Source organism: Amblyraja radiata, chromosome 39 (genome assembly GCF_010909765.2).
Source record: "Amblyraja radiata isolate CabotCenter1 chromosome 39, sAmbRad1.1.pri, whole genome shotgun sequence".
NCBI lineage: Eukaryota > Metazoa > Chordata > Chondrichthyes > Rajiformes > Rajidae > Amblyraja > Amblyraja radiata.
In genome coordinates, this window is record NC_045994.1 from 13,737,680 (window position 1) to 13,758,074 (window position 20,395).

General features: G+C 46.8%; 1 protein-coding gene across 1 annotated transcript in view; it reads right to left on the reverse strand.

Moving 5' to 3' along the window:
• Positions 1–12,929: 12,929 nt before the first annotated feature.
• Positions 12,930–20,395, reverse strand: part of kat6a (lysine acetyltransferase 6A) — a 133,484-nt gene continuing 126,018 nt past the window's right edge. Inside the window, exons 16-17 of the mRNA XM_033013861.1 lie at positions 19,996–20,296; positions 12,930–18,228 (exon numbers count right to left, since the gene is read on the reverse strand). Of these exons, the coding sequence (XP_032869752.1) occupies positions 15,530–18,228; positions 19,996–20,296 (3,000 nt within the window). The 3' untranslated portion in view covers positions 12,930–15,529. The remainder of the gene's footprint in view (positions 18,229–19,995; positions 20,297–20,395) is intronic.

Consider the following 20,395-nt stretch of genomic DNA (forward strand, 5'->3'; position numbering starts at 1 on the left):
AGATTCACCACTCTCTGTGTGAATTTTTTTTTTCTGATCTCGATCTTAAAAAATTTCCCCCTTATCCTTAAACTGTGACCCCTTGTTCTGGACTTGCCCAACATCGGGAACAATCTTCCTGCATCTAGCCTGTCCAACCCCTTAAGAATTTTGTAAGTTTCTATGAGACTTATTTCAAGTCTTTGGTTGGGGAAGTGTTAGATGGTGGTTCAATGGTACTTCATTTATCACACATACAACTGCGTAGTGAAATTAGTTTTGCATCTATCTGTCCAACCAAAACTTAAAACTAAATGATTATTTATAGACAGTACTGTTTTGAGGCCAATGTGGATGGTAGTTTTCACATTGAAGGATCTCAGGCATCACGATGGGATGGCTGTCCTTATTTGGGTAAAATGGATAAATATTCTTCACTCTGAGCCGGGGTAGCAAGGCGAAGGTCGCAGATGGCAACAGAATGAACAAATTCATCAGGAAGGTAGACAAAAATGCTGGAGAAACTCAGCGGGTGCAGCAGCATCTATCGAGCGAAGGAAATAGGCAACGTTTCGGGCCGAAACCCTTCTTCAGACTGAAGGAAATAGGCAACGTTTCGGGCCGAAACCCTTCTTCAGACTGAAGGAAATAGGCAACGTTTCGGGCCGAAACCCTTCCGGGTTTCGGCCCGAAACGTTGCCTATTTCCTTCGCTCCATAGATGCTGCTGCACCCACTGAGTTTCTCCAGCATTTTTGTCTACCTTTGTGTTTTATGACTGTTGGCAGACCGATTTCACCCCTGGGATAAATAAAGTTCTATTGTATCATATCGTATCGTATCATATTGCCCGGAGAATGAAGGGCCCGTCCCACTTAGGTGTCATTTGCACATCCTAAAAATTGGTTGGCGCGCCGTTACGGGCGCGCGGTGGCGTATGCAGCGACGCGCGGTGCTTCCCTATCGCCCCAGGATGTTGGAATGTTCAAAATCCTCGCTCACCACCTGCGTGACGTATCCCTTGCGCACGCTGACGTACTGACGCCGTACGTGTAGTGCATGGTTACGCACGGACATTGCTCATTTATTATGCGTCACCGTGCGTCAACGTCCGTCACCATGCGCCGCCCGTATGCCGTTGGCGCGCCATTTGGGCGTCATTTGAGCGCAGCACCGCGTGAAAAATGTTCACTGGGAAATTCCTTGCCACGGAGATCGGACTAAGCACGAACGACATCGCAAATGGCTCCCAAAAGAAGCAGGGCCCTCAAGAGTACTGTCGTACTGCTAGGCTTTTGCAAGGCAAGCCAATGTACCATTCACCTTCCCAAATGCTTGCTGGTCTTTCACTTTAGCTTTCAATGATTCATGTACAAGGACATCAGGGACCCTTTGCATAGAAATCCCTTCAAAACTCTTACCGTTAACAAATATATCTGAGCACTCCTATTTCTTTTCCATCAGAGCGAGTTGCTTGAAGGAACAAAGCACTCGGTCATCGGAATGAGACCAGGGGGTAAGTGGATTACATTTTAAGGAAAGGTTTGGCTTGTATTCCCTGGGGTGGACTGGTCACATTTGGGGAAAATTGATGGGGAGCGAGTGTTTCTTTGGTGGGGGAGAAATGGAGGCAAACCTTGCAATGTTCAGTTGGGCCATTCGATGGGTGATGGTGATTGAGGTCAACTGGAAACATCAATACAGAGATGCTGTCTCTGCGGAGTTTGCACGTTCTCCCTGTGACCTGCTTGGGTTTTCTCCAGGTGCTCCGGTTTCCTCCCACACTCCAAAGACATGTAGGTTTGTGGGTGAATGGGCTATTGTAAATTGTCCCTAGTATGTAGAGTGGAGCTAGTGTATGGGGGGGGAGGAGAGATTGCAACCTTCACATGGTCCACCCTGTTTCGACTAATGCAATCAACCCGACGTGCATAAGCGAGATCAAATAGAACACGTTGACCTGCAACTTTAGGCTGTGCACGCCATACGCAAGAAGACGGTGATCACTGGTCAGCATGGACTCGATGGGCCGAAGGGCCTGTTTCCACGCTGTATCTCTAAACTAAACCAAGCCAAACTAGACAGACTATCCTTCAGAGGCATTCAGATCAAATATCAGGTAGGGAACCAATTGGGGCCATGACCTTCTCAAACTATTCCACAATAAGCTGTGTTTAAGAAGGAACTGCAGATGCTGGAAAATCGAAGGTAGACAAAAGTGCTGGAGAAACTCAGCGGGTGCAGCAGCATCTATGGAGCGAAGGAAATAGGCAACGTTTCGGGCCAAAACCCTTCTTCAGACTGAAGGAAATAGGCAACGTTTCGGGCCGAAACGTTGCCTATTTCCTTCGCTCCATAGATGCTGCTGCACCCGCTGAGTTTCTCCAGCACTTTTGTCTACCTATAGGTGCAGCAGCATCTATGGAGCGAAGGAAATAGGCAACGTTTCGGGCCGAGACCCTTCTTCAGACTGATCTGAAGCAATAAGCTATTGAGGGTTTGTGGACACATAGTTTATCAGTGCATGGACCTTAAGACAGTGCCGGAGACCCAGATCAACCCAAAACGTCACCTATTTCTTTCCTCCAGAGATGCTGCCTGTCCCGCTGAGCTACTCCAGCTTTTTGTGTCGGTCATCCGTTATATAGAGGTCCATTATTGCGAGGGTTTACTGCATGTGTGTTTGACAGGGGTGATCAGAGTCAGTGCACCACTGTCTGTGGAGCTTGCCATTTTTGTCCCTAACACGGAATGCAATGGATTTTTTTGCTTCAGACTAGACAAAAACTTGCAGCTTTAGAGGTTTCAAAGGTGCAATCAATAACCCCCTTTTGCAGCATTATTGATTAGCTGATAGCAGGAGGTGATGTGTGTTAGATAGATGTGCAGACTCCACTCAAAATCCTTAGCAGGGAGATTATCCATCCACCAAAGAAGACAGCGTGAATCGCGATTGTACTGACAACAAATATCAGTGTTGGTTCACAGTTGCAAACATGCCTCTTAGGCTGCACAAACATGTCACTTACGGGCGGGAAAAGGCCAATCAACATTCAAGCCACTCCACAATTTAATATAATTCTGTGGTCGCAGCGAGAAAATCAGAGCGGAAACAGGCCCTTCGGCCCAACATGTCCGTGCCAACCCCCAGATACTACCACTATCCTACACACAATTTACCATTTTTACCAAAACCAGTTAACCTACAAACCTGTGCATCTTTGGAAAGCGGGAGGAAACCGGAGCACCCGGAGAAAACCCTCGCGGTCACGGAGAGAACGTGCAAACTCCGTACGGACAGCACCCGTAGTCAGGATCGAACCCTGGTCTCTGGTGCTGAAAGGCAGTAACTCTACCACTCCACTGCGCCACCGTTCCGCCACTAAACTGCATGCATGGCCATTGAGTTCTGTATGACTGTGGAGAGCAGGAGCCCAAATCTTCGATTAGGCCGATTAGGAAAGGGGGAGATGCAGCGAGACCTGGGTGTCATGGTACACCAGTCATTGAAAGTAGGCATGCAGGTGCAGCAGGCAGTGAAGAAAGCGAATGGCATGTTAGCATTCATAGCAAAAGGATTTGAGTATAGGAGCAGGGAGGTTCTACTGCAGTTGTACAGGGTCTTGGTGAGACCACACCTGGAGTATTGCGTACAGTTTTGGTCTCCTAATCTGAGGAAATACATTCTTGCCATAGAGGGAGTACAGAGAAGGTTCACCAGACTGATTCCTGGGATGTCAAGACTTTCATATGAGGAAAGACTGGATAGACTCGGCTTGTACTCGCTAGAATTTAGAAGATTGAGGGGGGATCTTATAGAAACTTACAAAATTCTTAAGGGGTTGGACAGGCTAGATGCAGGAAGATTGTTCCCGATGTTGGGCAAGTCCAGAACAAGGGGTCACAGTTTAAGGATAAGGGGGAAATCTTTTAGGACCAAGATGAGAAAAACATTTTTCACACAGAGAGTGGTGAATCTGTGGAATTCTCTGCCACAGAAGGTAGTTGAGGCCAGTTCATTGGTTATATTTAAGAGGGAGTTAGATGTGGCCCTTGTGGCTAAAGGGATCAGGGGGTATGGAGAGAAGGCAGGTACGGGATATTGAGTTGGATGATCAGCCATGATCATATTGAATGGCGATGCAGGCTTGAAGGGCTGAATGGCCTACTCCTGCACCTATTTTCTATGTTTCTCTGGACCTCCATGTGTGAAATACAGCAATCAGCTAATCTTGAAAGAAAAGTCGAGAGGGCAATAATAATCCCTCCGTCACCAGAATATCAGTGACGGGAGGAATCAACGCTTCATTGCTTGCCACCCTCAGTGAAAGAAAAATGATCTCGGATTTGTTTCACTCAAGCAGATTTTACATTCTGCCAGCACATTGATCCAAGACTTACTCAAGACTTGCCAAGGTGTATTTTCCTATTTAATAGTGCACCGTAAATCTAATTAAGCATAATTGTTTAAATTCTAGATTATGAATGGCATGTTTGATGATTGATGCATCCATTCAGAAGTTGATATATTTTCATGTTTTACACACGCTGCTATGAAACACACCTCTTTGGCCTGAACTCGGAACCACTTTACATTTTTCACTGGGTTTTTTTGGGCTTCTGTAAACATCACAGGAAATTACAAATGGGAGTATTGAGAGTAGGGAAGATTCAAACAAGAGGGCATGATTTGAGAATTAAGGGACGAAGGTTTAGGGGTAACATGAGGGGGAACTTCTTTACTCGGAGAGTGGTAGCTGTGTGGAATGAGCTTCCAGTGGAAGTGGTGGAGGCAGGTTCGATTTTATCATTTAAAAATAAATTGGATAGTTATATGGACGGGAAAGGAATGGAGGGTTATGGTCTAAGTGCAGGTAGATGGGACTAGGTGAGAGTAAGTGTTCGGCACGGACTAGAAGGGCCAAGATGGCCTGTTTCCGTGCTGTAATTGTTATATGGTTATATGACAGGGCAGAGAGTTTTACATCACTCAAGATTCCTCCCACCCCATTAACATCAGTTGATGTTAAAATGTAGGTTAAGTTAGTAATATTCTCACCCAAGTCAGAGTTTGTGAATTTAGCTTAATTTAGCTTGGGACGGGCAAGCATCTCTGGAGAGAAGGAATGGGTGACGTTTTGGGTCTTGACCTTCCCTACAAACTGCAGCCCACCGAGTCCACACCAACCATCGATCACCCGTCCATGTCATCCCATTTTTCATCCACTCACGTCGCACTAGGGGCAATTTACAGAGGGTGGTTAAGGGCCTGGCCCACTTGGGCGACATTTTCGGCGACAGCCTGGAAAGAGGTTGTCGCGTCGTGGTCGGGGCGTGACGCGTGGTGTCTCCCTGTCACCCCAGGATTTTGGAATGTTCAAAAATCCAGGGGCGACATCTGTGAGTCTCATCATGCTGTGCGCCCTGCCACACGCTGACGTACGCTGCCCTGCGGGCGACGCCTGGTTAGGGTGTTCAACCTACGAATCCGCACGGCTTTTGTGATGTGCCTGGAGCAAGACCCACGCAGTCGCGGGGAGAGCGTGCAAACTCCACACAGGCAGCACCCGAGGTCAGGATCGAACCCGGGTCTCTGGCGCTGTGAGGCAGCAGCTGGAGCAACTGCGTCACTCAGCAGCTGGAATGGGAGACTCCAGCACAAAGCACCAAGTGCACTCTCCTCTGATGGGAGAGCCCTCTATATGGGCCAGACATTAACGTGAGGTCCCTCTCAGAGAGAGAAGCAGGAAATGCTGGTGGCACTCAACTGGTCAGCCAGCATGCGAAAGGAAAGCAAATTGAGCAACTTTTTAAACTGAAATATCACATCTACCTCTCTCTCCACAGATGCTGCCTGACCTGCTGAGTGTCTACACCATTTTCTGGTCTTATTACAAATGTCCCGCAACTGCAGTTTTAAATGTCCACTTCTGTCTGAAACACCTCTCTCAGGTGTAAAGCAAAATACTCCATTGAGTTATATAAGAGCAGAGGACATTTCTCAAGGGACATGGTCAAGTTATCCCTTGGTCATCTTCACTGTCATCTGGTTATTATCCCACTGCTACATAGAGGCCACAATCAGTAAACACCAGTGGTACTGTGGCACAGTGGTAGAGTTGCTGCCTTACACGCCCATAGGCCCGGGTTCGATACTGACTATGGGTGCTTGGCCGTACGGAGTTTGTACGTTCTCCCTGTGACTGGGATTTCCAGTTTCCTCCCACATTCCAAAGGCAGGTTTGTAGGCCAATTGACTTGGTATAATTGTAAATTGTCCCTAGTCTGTGTAGGATAGTGTTAATGCGCTGGAATCTCTGGTCGGTGCGGACTTTGTGGGCCGAAGGGCCTGTTTCTACATTGTATCTCCAAACTAAACTAAACAGATAGAGAACACTATGGAAGAGAACATCCTCTTTAAAGTGTAGACAAAAATGCAGGGGAAACTCAGCCGGTGAGGCAGCATCTATGAAGCGAAGGAATTGGTGATGTTTCGGGTCGAGACCCTTCTTCAGACTCACATGGTACTATGTTTACATATTCTGTTGTGCTGCTGCAAGTAAGAATTTCAATGTTCCGTTTCGGGACATATGACAATAAAACACTCTTGGCTCTTTTTCTCCAGTACAGGATTTTGCTACAAAAGGATGTTTGCAAGAACGTGTTGTTATTTCCTACAATGACTGCACATTAAAAGGACCACAGTGGCTGTAAGCTCCACTCGATGATCTTTGCTGTAAAGCAGTATCTGACCACCTGAGGCTGTGAACCACTCTTCAGTAATGCAAGTGTTTTTCTTTTAGCTCTGCAGTGTTTCTTTGTGTAGAATACTTTGCAAGAGCGTGTCAGACCTTGACAACAAAAAGAACACATTCAGGCTGGGATTACAATACTCAGGGGTTATAGGGAACTCCCGAGGAACTGAGGTTTGGTGACTTACTGCTGCATTCTCCCTAATGTTACAGACCAACTGCATTACATAAATAGCACTGCCCTGCACACTGGGAACAATTTACAATTTTTACAGAAGCCAATTAACCTACAAATCTAAAGTAGACACAAAAAGCTGGAGTAACTATCGCAGTCGCTGCCTCAAAAAGGCTGGCAGCATCATCAAGGACCCACACCATCCTGGCCACACACTCATCTCCCTGCTACCTTCAGGTAGAAGGTACAGGAGCCTGAAGACTGCATCAACCAGGTTCAGGAATAGCTACTTCCCCACAACTATCAGGCTATTAAACCTGGCTCGGCCAAAACTCTGAACATTAGATTCAGATTCAATTTTTAATTGTCATTGTCAGTGTACAGTACAGAGACAACGAAATGCATTTAGCATCTCCCTGGAAGAGCGACATAGCAAATGATTTAAATAAATAATAATAAGTGATAATAAGTGTCCGGGGGGTGGGGGGGTGATTGGCAGTCACCGAGGTACGTTGTTGAGTAGAGTGACAGCCGCCGGGAAGAAGCTGTTCCTGGACCTGCTGGTTCGGCAACGGAGAGACCTGTAGCGCCTCCCGGATGGTAGGAGGGTAAACAGTCCATGGTTGGGGTGAGAGCAGTCCTTGGCGATGCTGAGCGCCCTCCGCAGATAACGCTTGCTTTGGACAGACTCAATGGAGGGGAGCGAGGAACCGGTGATGCGTTGGGCAATTTTCACCACCCTCTGCAATGCCTTCCGGTCGGAGACAGAGCAGTTGCCATACCATACTGTGATGCAGTTGGTAAGGATGCCCTTTATCAGATATTATTAATAGCCCTTTATCTGCTATTTGCACTTTATCAGTGTATTTATTCATGTGTGTATATAAAGGTTATATTCAGATATATAAGGTTATATAAGGTTATATTTGGCACGGACTAGAAGGGCCGAGATGGCCTGTTTCCGTGCTGTAAATTGTTATATGGTTATATATGGACACACTGATCTGTTTTGTAGTCAATGCCTACTATGTTCTATTGTGCTGAAGCAAAGCAAGAATTTCATTGTCCTATCAGGGACCCATGACAATAAACTCTCTTGAATCTTGAATCTTAACTCAGCGGGTCAGGCAGCATCTCTGGAGAGAAGGAATGGGCGAGGCCTCGCCCATTCCTTCTCTCCAGAGATGCTGCCTGACCCGCTGAGTTACTCCAGCATTTTGTGTCTACCTTCAATTTAATCTAGCATCTGCAGTTCTTTCTTACACAACCCACAAACCTCTACATCCTCAGTGTGGGAGGAAACTGGGAGAGCGTACAAACTCCGTAAAGATAGCACCAGCAGTCAGGATCGAACCGGGGTCTCTGGTGCTGTAGGGCAACTCCACTGCTGTGCCTGGTCTGGGATCTGCAGCAAGAAATTGACTCAAGCTAAACCAAAGTAATGAAGGATTCATGTACCCTGATAGCCATCATCCACTCAGCCGTTAGCTGCCAGGCGGAAGATGCAATGAGAGCCAGGGCCCATTTTAAAATCTAAGCATGGAATTATTATTTATTAAATCAATTTCTTTTCATCTCGATTCAGTTGAAATATTTTTTATTTGCCTGCCCCTGAATTAACTGCGGAGATTGAAAAATCAATGGGTTCACGCACTGGATTGCCCCGCCATTAATCTTTGCAAATTTGCAAATTACATTTTCATTGCAACTTTGCCTTAATGATGTCAGTCATTCCATTCCCTTCCTGAAGCCTTGCTCTTTTATTGATGAGAAGTGATGCGTTGTAAAATGATTGTAGGCTTTTGAGAAACAGAGACGGGCAACTTTCTCAGTCATCAGCCATCACCATATTTGACACGTCCAGCGTCTGTGACGTGGGTAAACATACGATGAGCGTTGGAAGGCGATGGAGTTTAGAAGGATGGTGGGGGGGGGGGGACCTCATTGAAACTTAACAAATACTGAAAGGCGTGGAAGAGTGGATGTGGAGAGGATGTTTCCACTAGAGGGAGAGTGTTGGACCAGAGGTCATAGCCTCAGAATAAAAGGATGTACCTTTAGAAAGATGAGAATGAATTTCTTTAGTCAGAGGGTGGTGAATCTGTAGAATTAATTGCCACAGATGGCTGCGGAGGCCAAATCAATAGATATTTTTAAGGCGGAGATTGACAGATTCTTGATTACTAAGGGTGTCAGGGGTTATGGGGCGAAGGCAGGAGAATGGGGTTGAGAGGGAAAGATAGATGAGCCATGATTGAATGACTCAGCAGTAGAGTTGCTGCCTCACAGCGCCGGAGGCCTGGGTTTGATCATGAATAATGGTACTGTCTGTACGGAGTTTGTACGTTTTTCCCGTTACCGCTTGGGTTTTCTCTGGATACTCTGGTTTCTTCCCAGAATCAAAAGACGTGCAGGTTTGTAGGTTAATTGGCTTCAGTAAAAATCATAAATTGTTGTGTGTGTGTGTGAGAGAGAGAGAGATAGTACTTGGGTGCAGGGATCGCTGGTCGGCATGGACTCAGTGGGACGAAGGTTAGACAAAGACAATTTCCCTGCTGTACCTCTAAACTAAACAACTAACCTTAACTATGGACCACTTTTGGTTGCGCTAAAGATTTCAGGGGGGTTTTTGCACTAGCATTGACGTTATTAATCTACTGAAGTGTTGCTAATTATCTATCATCTGTGCATTGTGTTTACAGGCCTGTTATATTGCAGCGAGAAAGAATGTCATTGTTCTCTTGTCAGTGCATGTGACAATTATACACTCTTGAAGAGACCATCTCTTGTTCTGGACAATACACTTGGTTGAAGATGTATTCTTGGAGTGAGTACCAGGCACTTGAATTACACAAGGCTTTTAAGTGGTTAAAATACAAGGACAAGTTGTACATATCAGTTTAAATATCTCTGAGTGTTCAAAACTGAGAGACTTTCAACATATTAAAAATATTCATTGGACTAAATGCTGACAGTCACTTTTCCCCGGTTGGGGAGGATTCAGAAACAGAGGCACGCGTTTAGTCGGCTGACATTGCACTGAAATCAGAGATGTTTATCATACTGTGGAAATATGGAATTTCATCCCAAGAATAAGGCTGTTAGATCAGGGTTAAATGACAATTGCACGATGCATATTAGGTAAAGATAGAGAAATGCAGCAAAGCTGGATCAAGGGAGGATATCGTTCACTAAAGGACTCAAGGGATGGATCATTTCACACCCGCTCTCACAGTCCAAACCCCAGAGGGTGCGGTGAATGACAGCATGATGCCAACAATCCTCTGACCTTCCATACCTGCTGGTTTTACATTTTGAGTGGGGTTGCCAGTACAGAGGGGAGTGTAAGGAGATGTAATGGGGGAAAATAAACAGGCAGAATTAGTGAGCAAGAACATAGTAAATGAAATGAAATGTCGAAATATAGTGAGGTCATTTAGTAACTGAAAAGCAGCGTTGTTACAAATGGCGAGAGACTGGGAAAGGTTGATGTTCAGAAGGACCTAGGTATACTTGTACATCAATGAAATCCAACATGCAGGTGTAGTGGGTGGAATTCATTGCCACAGAAGGCTGTGGAGGCCAAGTCAATGGATAAGAAATAGATATAGATTGCTGATTAGTACGGGTGTCAGGGGTTATGAGGAGAAGGCAGGAGAATGGTGTTTGGAGCGAGAGATAGACCAGCCATGATTGAATGGCGGGTAGACTTCATGGGCCGAATAGCCTAATTCTGCTCCTATCAACTATGAACATGATTGTAACTGGACCCACGCACAATCTTGGCCATACACGTCCTCTGAGGGAGGGCTATATGTATGTATTCATGTATGTACTTAATCTATGAACCAATGTTGTATAACGTTAGTACCTCCACCAATGTAAAGCACTTTGGTCCACGAGAGTTGTTTTTTAAATGTACTATAGAAATAAAAGTGACTTGACTTGACTGATTAGGAAGAGATAGTTTTTATTATGAGGATCTGAATCCAGCGGTAAGGAAGTTTCACTGCAAATACACTGGGCCTTCATTGAGACAATGTATATTTTTGGTCTACTTGCATAAAAAATAAAAGGATTTACTTACCATTGAGAAGTGAAGATGCATTAGGCTCCAGATTCCAAGGATGTCCGGCTTGTTGCACGAGAGCTTGAATACATTCATCCATCTTCCCAAGTGTAGAATTGGTGATCACATAGATGGGCACAAAATGCTGTCATAATTGAGTGGAACAGGCAGCATCTCTGGGGAACATCGATAGGTGATGTTTTTGGGAAACGTCACCAATCCATGTCCTCCAGAGATGGTGCCTGACCTGAAGAGTTTCTCCAGCACAATGTGTCCTCTTTGTGTAAACCAGTTCCTTCTTTTTATGTAGCGATCGCATACAACTGAAAACATTCTCACGTTTGACACAGGAAAGTTGAGGGGGTCCGAAACCAGGGGTCAGTCTCTTTTTAAAAAGGGGGCGGGCGTTTAGATGTTTTGAAATTTGGGAAGATTTCTTCATCCATTGGGCGGTGAATCTATGTAAATCTTTACTCTGTGTCTGCCGTGTCTGTGAGTTCATTCAAAACTTTAGATTGATTACGGGAATCAAGGGATAGGGGGGGTAGTGTGCAGGGAAATGGCACCGAGGTAAATCATTGCATCCATTGCAAAACCTAGTCAGTCTGCTCATTACATGAATGTAGGAAGACATTTAACTTTGGATTTAAGGGGGAGATGCAGGATTACAAACCAGCACTGCATTACAAATTGCACTGGATTACAAACCAGTCCAGTATTCAACTGCCTCCTGAGGCTCCAGTGACCATAGTGTGATGGTATTGGTGGTTAAACCCTGATAGGCAATGGCAAAGGCTTCGACCCTGGTTGCTCAGTCTTTGATCCACGAATAGATAACAAAATACAGGCCATCCAGTGTGACAAACGGGCCCCGTATTTACAGATGTCCTCAGGAACACAAAACCACTTGATATGGTGAACGTACCTTCATAGTATCGTAATGAAAGGCAGCAAAAACACCTCGCACTGACAAGGATGAACAATCACTAAAAGTGGAGACGGAAGAAGGAGCTACTTCTGCCGTTTGTAAGGAATGAACATTATTATATGTCTGAGGGACTTTTGAATTTAATATTATCGTGGGAGCTTGTTCGTGTATGTAGGGGTGTCCATTAGTTCATAACCTGGGAGAGGCCTGTACCAATAAAGCCTCAGCTTGTTCAGGGTAAACCAGTGGTGAAATGTAACTATGGAACCAACTAATACTGAAAATTGTGCTGCTTTATTAATGTTGCAAACAGATTCTGCTTTGAGTGTGGTGTAATATGAAATATTGCTGTCGAGCAAAATCCTCAAAATGTCCTAATTCTGCTCCTGGGACTTATGGAGTTATGAAAATGCATATGGCATCCAATGGTCCATTGATCTCAGGTAGGGCAAAATTAAGCAGTGGTGGATGCAAAGCAAGCAATTAATTCTGTGGAAGGCAGAGGGTTGACACCAAGATATGCTATAGCAGCTGCCCTTTCATTCAGCCACATTAAAATGGTCTAGTTTAATTTAGAGATACAGCGCGGAACCAGGCCCTTCGGCCCACCTAGTCTGCACTGACCAGCGATCCTTGCACATTAACACTATCCCACACACTAGTGACATTTACACCAAGCCAATTAACCTACAAACCGGCACGTCTTTGGAGTGTGGGAGGAAACCGACGATCTCAGAGAAAACCCACCCAGTCACGGGGAGAACGTGCAAACTCCGTACGGACAGCACCCGTAGTCGGGATCGAACCCGGGTGCCCGGCGCTGTCCGGCAGCAAATTACCACCGTGCCGCCCCTGATGGCGTGGCGCTTAATGTTTTGAACGGACAGGATAAAAGTAGAAACATGTAACGCACACGTTCACTCAACGATAGCCATTGCTACTGTGTGCTGCTGCAAGAACGCTTGTTCCCCCATCGCGCCCTTTTGATCAAAACACTGTAGGTCAGCTCAAAAGACAGACATCCAAAAATGGCTCAACATAATTTATTTATGTTAAAATGTACAGAGGTCTTTGAAAGTAGTTGCTAGAAAGAAAAATGATATTACATACAAGGGAGATGAAGAGGGAGTGTGGCCTGTGCTGGCAACTGTGTGCACAGACCATGTTAATCCCTCCTCGTAGCTTACAGTCACCATGTACATATACAAAGGCTACAAAAAGGAAAGCAATATAAACAGACATGAATATTCAGCTTTTTACATGCGGCTTGGAGTCTGGAGGAGGTCTATTCACACACACTATAAGTCTGGAGAATTTATTTTTTTTAAAATAGCTTCAATATTCTACAACAAAGATAGAAAAACTCTAGAGATGGAATGAAATGTGAGTTCTTTAAAAGGCATCTGAGAATCACTAACAGATTCAGTTAAGATTACCCAAGTTTAGCTGCTAAAAATACCTCTTAACAGAATTGAAAAATGACAAGTACCAATATTATGTAGGATAAATTCATTTTTAATATAGAAAAACATTTTCTATAATAATCCTAAAGTCAAAATGAGCCAGTTTAGCTTTCAAAAAAGGAAGCTGCCTGATCCAGCAAACCAAGAACACCAGAAACAATAAGAAGGAGAAAAGAAAAATCTTCTTTGTCAATCTGTAATATATTTGGTGTTCTGGGCTAAAACTGGTTTGTTTTTTTTTCCTTTTCTTTTTTAAAAACATCTTCCCTTCTCCCTCCCACCCCACCCCACCCCAAATCAACAGTATTCCATCAATCACACTTGAAGGCCAGCCCAGAAGTGTGGAGTGGTTTTTTTTTGTTGTTGGTTTTTTGTTTGATGGATGCAATTCCAATAATGGGATTCACTACGAATAAAAAATAAACCATCAGGTGCGACACGGGATACAGGGCATACACGTAGGCGTGTGCCGAACATGCATGTTTTTCAAAACTCTCGCCCAGCCGCTGTGGGAAGACTTCACATCACATCCTTTTTTATTTCTTGAGAAAGCATGAGATTAATCGGACGGTGGGGAAAAGAGAAGGATGCGACTGGTGAACGGGCTGTGTGGTGTGGACCTGCACCGATGATACACATCTCTGGGCTGGGGTTAGCTGCCAGCTACAATCCAGCAACATTTCCTAACCCCCTCCGCCCCACTCCCCTATCACATGACCTTGGTGGTGGGCTTCAGAACAGGCTGACGACATCCTGGCTGTAAACCTCTCTTTGAGAGTTCAGTACCATTTATCACCACTGGCCTCTACCTGGTCTCACATTCAAGATGATTATGTCTCCTTTCGGTACCCACAGCTCTGGGGATTTGGGATGCCAACGAGCATCTTCTTAACGTACCCCCCTCACACTGTCCTGTCGATGTACATTCACCACCAATTCCTCTTTTTACAACACATCTCCCTTGTCTCCACCTGGAAGATACCAGTGGATTGCTGAACTCTGATAACTAAAGACCATTGACAGTGTCAGATGGTAGCAAACAAGAGTCAAGATACTCCTCTCCTTAACTACGCGACTCCTGAGCTAATCTTGCCACTTAGTGAGCTAATTGAGACTGGATTTGGAAGCAATAAACCTTGTGTGATTACGGGAAGGGTCGGGCAGGTGAGGGGGAAAAGAAATTAACTTGGTTGCAAACATTGCAGAGTTTTGCATCTGATAAATACTGGAACCAAAAATACATAGTCTGATAAATCTGAATAGGTTTCTTTCTCATGATTGAGAATTTTACTTAAGAAAACATAAAGTGGAAATTAAACGTTTTTTAAGCCTCAAATGTTTCAGGACCCTGGGCTGCCCTTCGAAAGTGCTAGAACAAATACTGTCAATTCTCATAAAAAAATAAAGGCGTACGAGTGAAATGGCTTGCAGTGACACAAGAAGCAATGTTAAAAACATAGTTATAACATACGTGAAAATGCTCTTGGGCCTGTTGCATGCTGCGCTCGAGTCAAACTCAATACCAACGGAGGAGAGGGGGGGGGGGGGGGGGGGGGGGGGGAGGGTGCCCTCAGCATCAAGGTTGGAAGTCCACAAGCGATCTGGTTTCACCTACTGGCATGGGGGGAGGGGGGAGGTTTGGGGGTGGGATACAGAGAGATCAATAAATTACAGCCACACCTGCAACAATATCACCAAGGCAGAGTATGGGATAAGTGCCTCCTGCCCTGTGCCAAGTCAATAAACGGAGACCTGGACAGTCCTCCCTCAGGGGCTCACATATCTATGGACTCTATAAAAATGTGGACTGCACACACAAACTGAAAGATTAAAAAAATTAAAAATATAAAAAGCAGATAGTTTTTCATTTCTACAATTCATTAAGTAAGGCTTCTTTTAATTAAAAGATTTCTTGTGCATGGTTCCTTAAACCATTTTTTTTCTTCTTATTGAATTCTGTTGCAGAATTTCTCTTTTCTTCTTTTTTCTCTCTCTCGGGGCTGGGAGATTAAGGCCAAGGCGCTGCGAACATGGCCTTAAGCAGTTCATGAAATTCCTATGTCTACAGCAACCGTTCTATTTGAAATTTCCATTATTTCCGTTGTCAAAGAGTATAAACAGTGGCTTTATCTTTTTTTTAAATGTTGCCTCCAAGAAGCTTCCCTCATCTTCTCATGTACGGGCTATTTAGTGATTGCTTGGACATGCCTGTGTTCATATAGCTGTGGTGAGATGGGCCAGTGTACATCACATTGCCGTGGGTGTTGGTCTGCATGTGTTGCTGGCCGTAGGGTTGGCTGCCCATCATGCCCATCTGCATCTGCATGGGATACTGGGCGGTTTGGTTCATGTAGGCCGCGTTGCCGTGGTAGCCACTGTTCATCATCGGCTGGCTCATGCGGTAGCTGCCCATGGGGTTCAGCGGGTTCATGTTCATGGAGTTGACGTTGTAGGCGGGGGCGGGCATCAGGTTGACGCCCATGTTCATGCCCCGCTGGACCGTGATGGCACGCTGGGCCAGGGCCGGCGTGTTACGGGCGTAGATCTGCTGCTGGTGGGTGGCGGCGGCGGCAGCGGCGGCGGCGGCCGGCAGCGGGGCCGACTTGGAGCGGTTGGAGATGTGGCCCTTGGCCGGCATCTGGCCCTGCAGCCGCTGGGTGTGGGGGATGCCGAGGTTGGAGGTGGCCATGTTGCACTGCAGCAGGGGCGAGGACAGGTTCATGGAGGGCGACGCCAGGTTGGGCGGCGGGGTCATGGTGGCCTGCACTTGGGCCGTGCCCCCCAGCGAGTGGGGCGAGGGGGCCAGCTGAGCCAGGCCCGAGTTGGACAGAGACACACTGGTTGCATAGGAGGTGACAGCAGCTGAGTGGCTGTAAGGCATGGCATGATGGTCCATGATGGTGTTGGTCAGCTGCTGAAGCCTGGCCAGGCTGAAGTTGGCCGAAGGCTGGGGGTAGCCACCGGCTCCAAAGTCCCCCTGGCCCATTCTGTCGTACAGGCTCATAGCGGCAGCGTTGGCCGTCTCAGGGATCTCCATCAGAGTCATGGGGGCCGTGGTGAAGCTGTTGCTCATGCTGCATTGGGACAGTGGTTGCTGCTGCTGCTGCTGCTGCTGCTGCTGCTGCTGCTGTTGTTGCGGTGGCTGTTGCTGGGGCTGCTGCGGTGGTGGCTGCGGCTGCGGCTGCTGCTGTTGTTGCTGTTGTTGCTGCTGTTGTTGTTGCTGCTGCTGTTGCTGTTGCTGTTGCTGCTGTTGTTGCGGGGGCGGCTGCTGCTGCTGCTGCTGTTGCTGCTGGTTGTTGCTCGGGGGCCTCTCGATGGCACAGCTCTGCGGCGACTTCATGTTGCAGTTAGCCGGGGCAGTGACGCCGCCCTGCTGCATCATGCTGCAGCTGCTGTTCATGCTGGTCATCTGCTGGGTCACCACGCAACTGTTCTGCGTCAGGTTGCTGGATGAAGACAGGCCGCTGTACGAACAGCTGGTCTGTGATGTGTTATTGCCACATATGCTGCCGCCCATGGTGGAATCGTAGCTGCTGGGGTTCTCGTAGTTTTCTGTTGTGCTCTCGATGCTGCCCAGGTCGCTGAAGCCGCTGTCGACGACCTGCTGCGAGTGGTCGGACACAGACGGTACGTCCATCATGGGGCTGGTCTCCATGTTCTGCATGGAGGGGGCGGACAGGGAACCCTGCTCGGGACTTATCTGCGTGTAGTTGCTCTCTAAGGTCGGCATACTGGGGCTGCTGACCGAACGGACCGACTGGCTGGGGTGCGACTGAACGGAGGAGATGGGGCTGTTGTGGCCCGACTGCTGGCAGTCCTCCACCATGGTTATCTGCGGGCTCTCTTCAGCCTGGTTGTAGCTCTGCAAGTTCTGGCAGGCTTCCAGGGTCTCCGCACAGTCCTGGTACGTCCCGTCCTGCTCACCGTTCGTCTCCTGGGTCAGCGACTGGACGGCCTGCACGGTTTCGAGATCAAGCTCGCTGTGCGAGATATCTTCCTCCTCTTCCTCATCCTCCTCCTCCTCCTCCTCTTCCTCCTCGTCTTTGAACTCCGGGATCAGCGTCTCCTTGCTGTCCTGATCGTCGACGCGGTCTTCGTCTGAAGGCGGCACGAGCTCAGAGTCCAGCGATGTGTCGTTTGCCTGATCTTCTTCGGAATCTGCATCCATCACATTTTCACACTCAATATTTTTATCCAGGGCGCTCGTCTCTAAAAAACGCTCTTGGATGGGAGATTCCTCCTTTGCATTCTCCTTTACAGTCTCCTCTACCTTCTTGTCATCGGGGTCCAGATGCCCTTCGTCTTCATCGTCAGCATCATGGTCTTCATTCTGGTTGAGTTCTTCCTCCTCCTCCTCTTCCTGCTCGTGCTCCTCGTCAGTATGCCCCTCTTGCTCCACCGATTCAGACTTCTCCTCAGTCTCAATGTCCGCCTCCTGCTCCTCAACCTTCGGAGGGGGGCTGAGAGATTCGGGCGGCATTCTCTGCACGTCGCACGGCACCTCTTCCTCCAGCTCCTCCTCATCCTCCTCTTCCTCCTCGTCCTCCTTTTTGTACGCGATGGGCAGGTCCGCAACCTTCGACTCCACGACGGAATTCCTCCTCTCCTCGCTGCGGTTGGGACGACCTTGCTTCGGGACAGCATTTGCCGGCGGCGGAAGTCCGTTCTCCACTACCGCGATCGATCGGGCGAGCTTAAAGCCTGGCTTGCGCCCGGGCTTTTTCTTCCACTTGATGGTCCCCCGCTTCACGCCTTTCGGCCACCCTCTCTTGCGCTTCAACACCAAGGGCGGGGATTTGGGTACGGGGGACTCCTTGACTTTATCTTTCCTCATGGGGGCAAAGGATTCAGGCGCATTTTCTCCTGAAAAATGAAGGAAACACGAGTTAGATTTAGGCAAGCAAAACGGTGAATACTCTAAACAGAGAAAATCCCTAACGGGGACTTTATGGCACTCCAATGTCCTTCAATAGAGCAGCTGTGGGCACAGATTTACTCGGGCAATGCACGATACCAACCACTTGACAAACAAGAGATTGCCCTTGCCAACATAGAACATGTTGCAAGTACTCAGAAGATCAGACAGCACGTGTGGAAAGAGAAGCAGAGCTAATGCTTCAATTCACTGATCGTAATTAATGCTCCTAGATTCTACTTTTGGAGCAACATTAAACCACTGCTCCATGAATTACTTTACTTGCTATTAAGTATTTGTTATAACACCAGGATAAACATAGAAAATAGGTGCAGGAGTAGGCCATTCAGCCCTTCGAGCCAGCACGGCCATTCAGCCCTTCGAGCCAGCACCGCCATTCAACGTGATCATGGCTGATCATCCAAAATCAGTACCCCGTTCCTCCTTTCACCCCCATATCCCCCCGATTCCGTTAGCCCCAAGAACTATATCAAACTCTCCCTTGAACACATTGAATAGTTGATTAAGCACTCAACCAAGAAAACTAAGCTCAATGCCAGTAGATAAACTGCCTACACACACTTGTTTTTTGGGCAATAACTAACTTTGTACTCAGTAATAAGCTATCCACATCTGAACAAACACATCCCAATGCCACATGGGAATCTAAAATGTCTTTGCACAGTTAAATTATGGGGTAACAAAAACTAGACAAGATGCCAGTATATCATTACCAATGGGCACCTCCCTTCACTAGTATTTCATCGAGTTAGGCCCACGACACCTCATGTCAAGTTAGTTTAATGCATTAATCTGGAAAGCCACAGACTCACAAACTCATATGTTTTATCGCACCAGCATGTGTTATTTATAATTTGCTGTGACCCAAGATGAAGGGAAAATTGGAAGGCAAATTGTGCCTTAGAGGTCACTGAGCAACAGACACAAGGGAGTGGGCTCAAATGCCAGCAAGGATGCCAGATCCCTGCCCTTGGAAGACACTTGCAAAACATGAGCTTTTGATACGTCTGGAAGCCGCGCTTCTTCCCCTCTCCTGTAGACCCATATCACTTGATTCAATTGCAACATCCCAGGACTGTCGGCTTCTACGCCATTCAATACCATTCAAAAAAGGCTCACCTGATCTTTATTTCCACTTTCCTGTCCTGCCCATCTATATCATTCCTTGATTCCTCTCTAGCCTAAAAATCCATCTCAGTTTTGAACAAAGTAATCCAGACTATTAATTCAATCTTGCTCCTAACATTATCATATTGCTACCTATTTTCTGTGTGCTTAAGCAAAGCAAGAATTTCATTGTCCTATACAGGGACACATGACAATAAACTCACTTGAACTTGAACTTGAACTTGTCTCTTATATGTATGGTCAATAATGGAGCTAGCTTGTGCTTTCAAAGTAATATGCCCAATCAACCCCAACTTGGGTCATTCCATAGAAACATAGAAAATAGGTGCAGGAGGAGGCCATTCGGCCCTCCGAGCCAACACGGTAATGCCTTCCATTCCCATGTTGTGGTTTGCCCTGCAGTCATCTTTTCCAATCTACCTATGGTAGGCCCATAGGAAGATTGACTATAGGTAGACATCAACTCTTCCTCATTTCACCATTTACATATTTTTGGTCTCTTTCCCCAATAATTGAAAAGAGAATTCAACTTCCGCCACGGAAAGGGCAATGCGGCAGTCAAATACCTTGAACTTCATTGGCATTGACCTCATCCTCTGCCACCTTTCTCTTGCACAAAGTGCGCTTTCGGATGGCGCCACCCGGTTCCAAGCTCCTGAAGATGCGGCCACCTCGATGCTCCTTCTCGTTCCTCTCATCCTCTTCCAGTTCGAACGTGGGTTCCAGGTGTGGCATCGGCCGCTCGGTGTCGGAGTCGTCAAATGGTTCATCCAGCACCTCGGTCGTCTCTGAGATGGTCTCTGTGACAACGCTGCTGTTGTGCTGTTTGCGTTTCCTCCCACGTTTCTTCCGGTGAATTACCACTCTCTGGGGAAGCAGGTCAAAAAATGACATCAATTCAATCATGTAGTAAAAGTCATTACTATTCACTGGAGCTACTGCATGTTATCGAGACCAATATGTCTG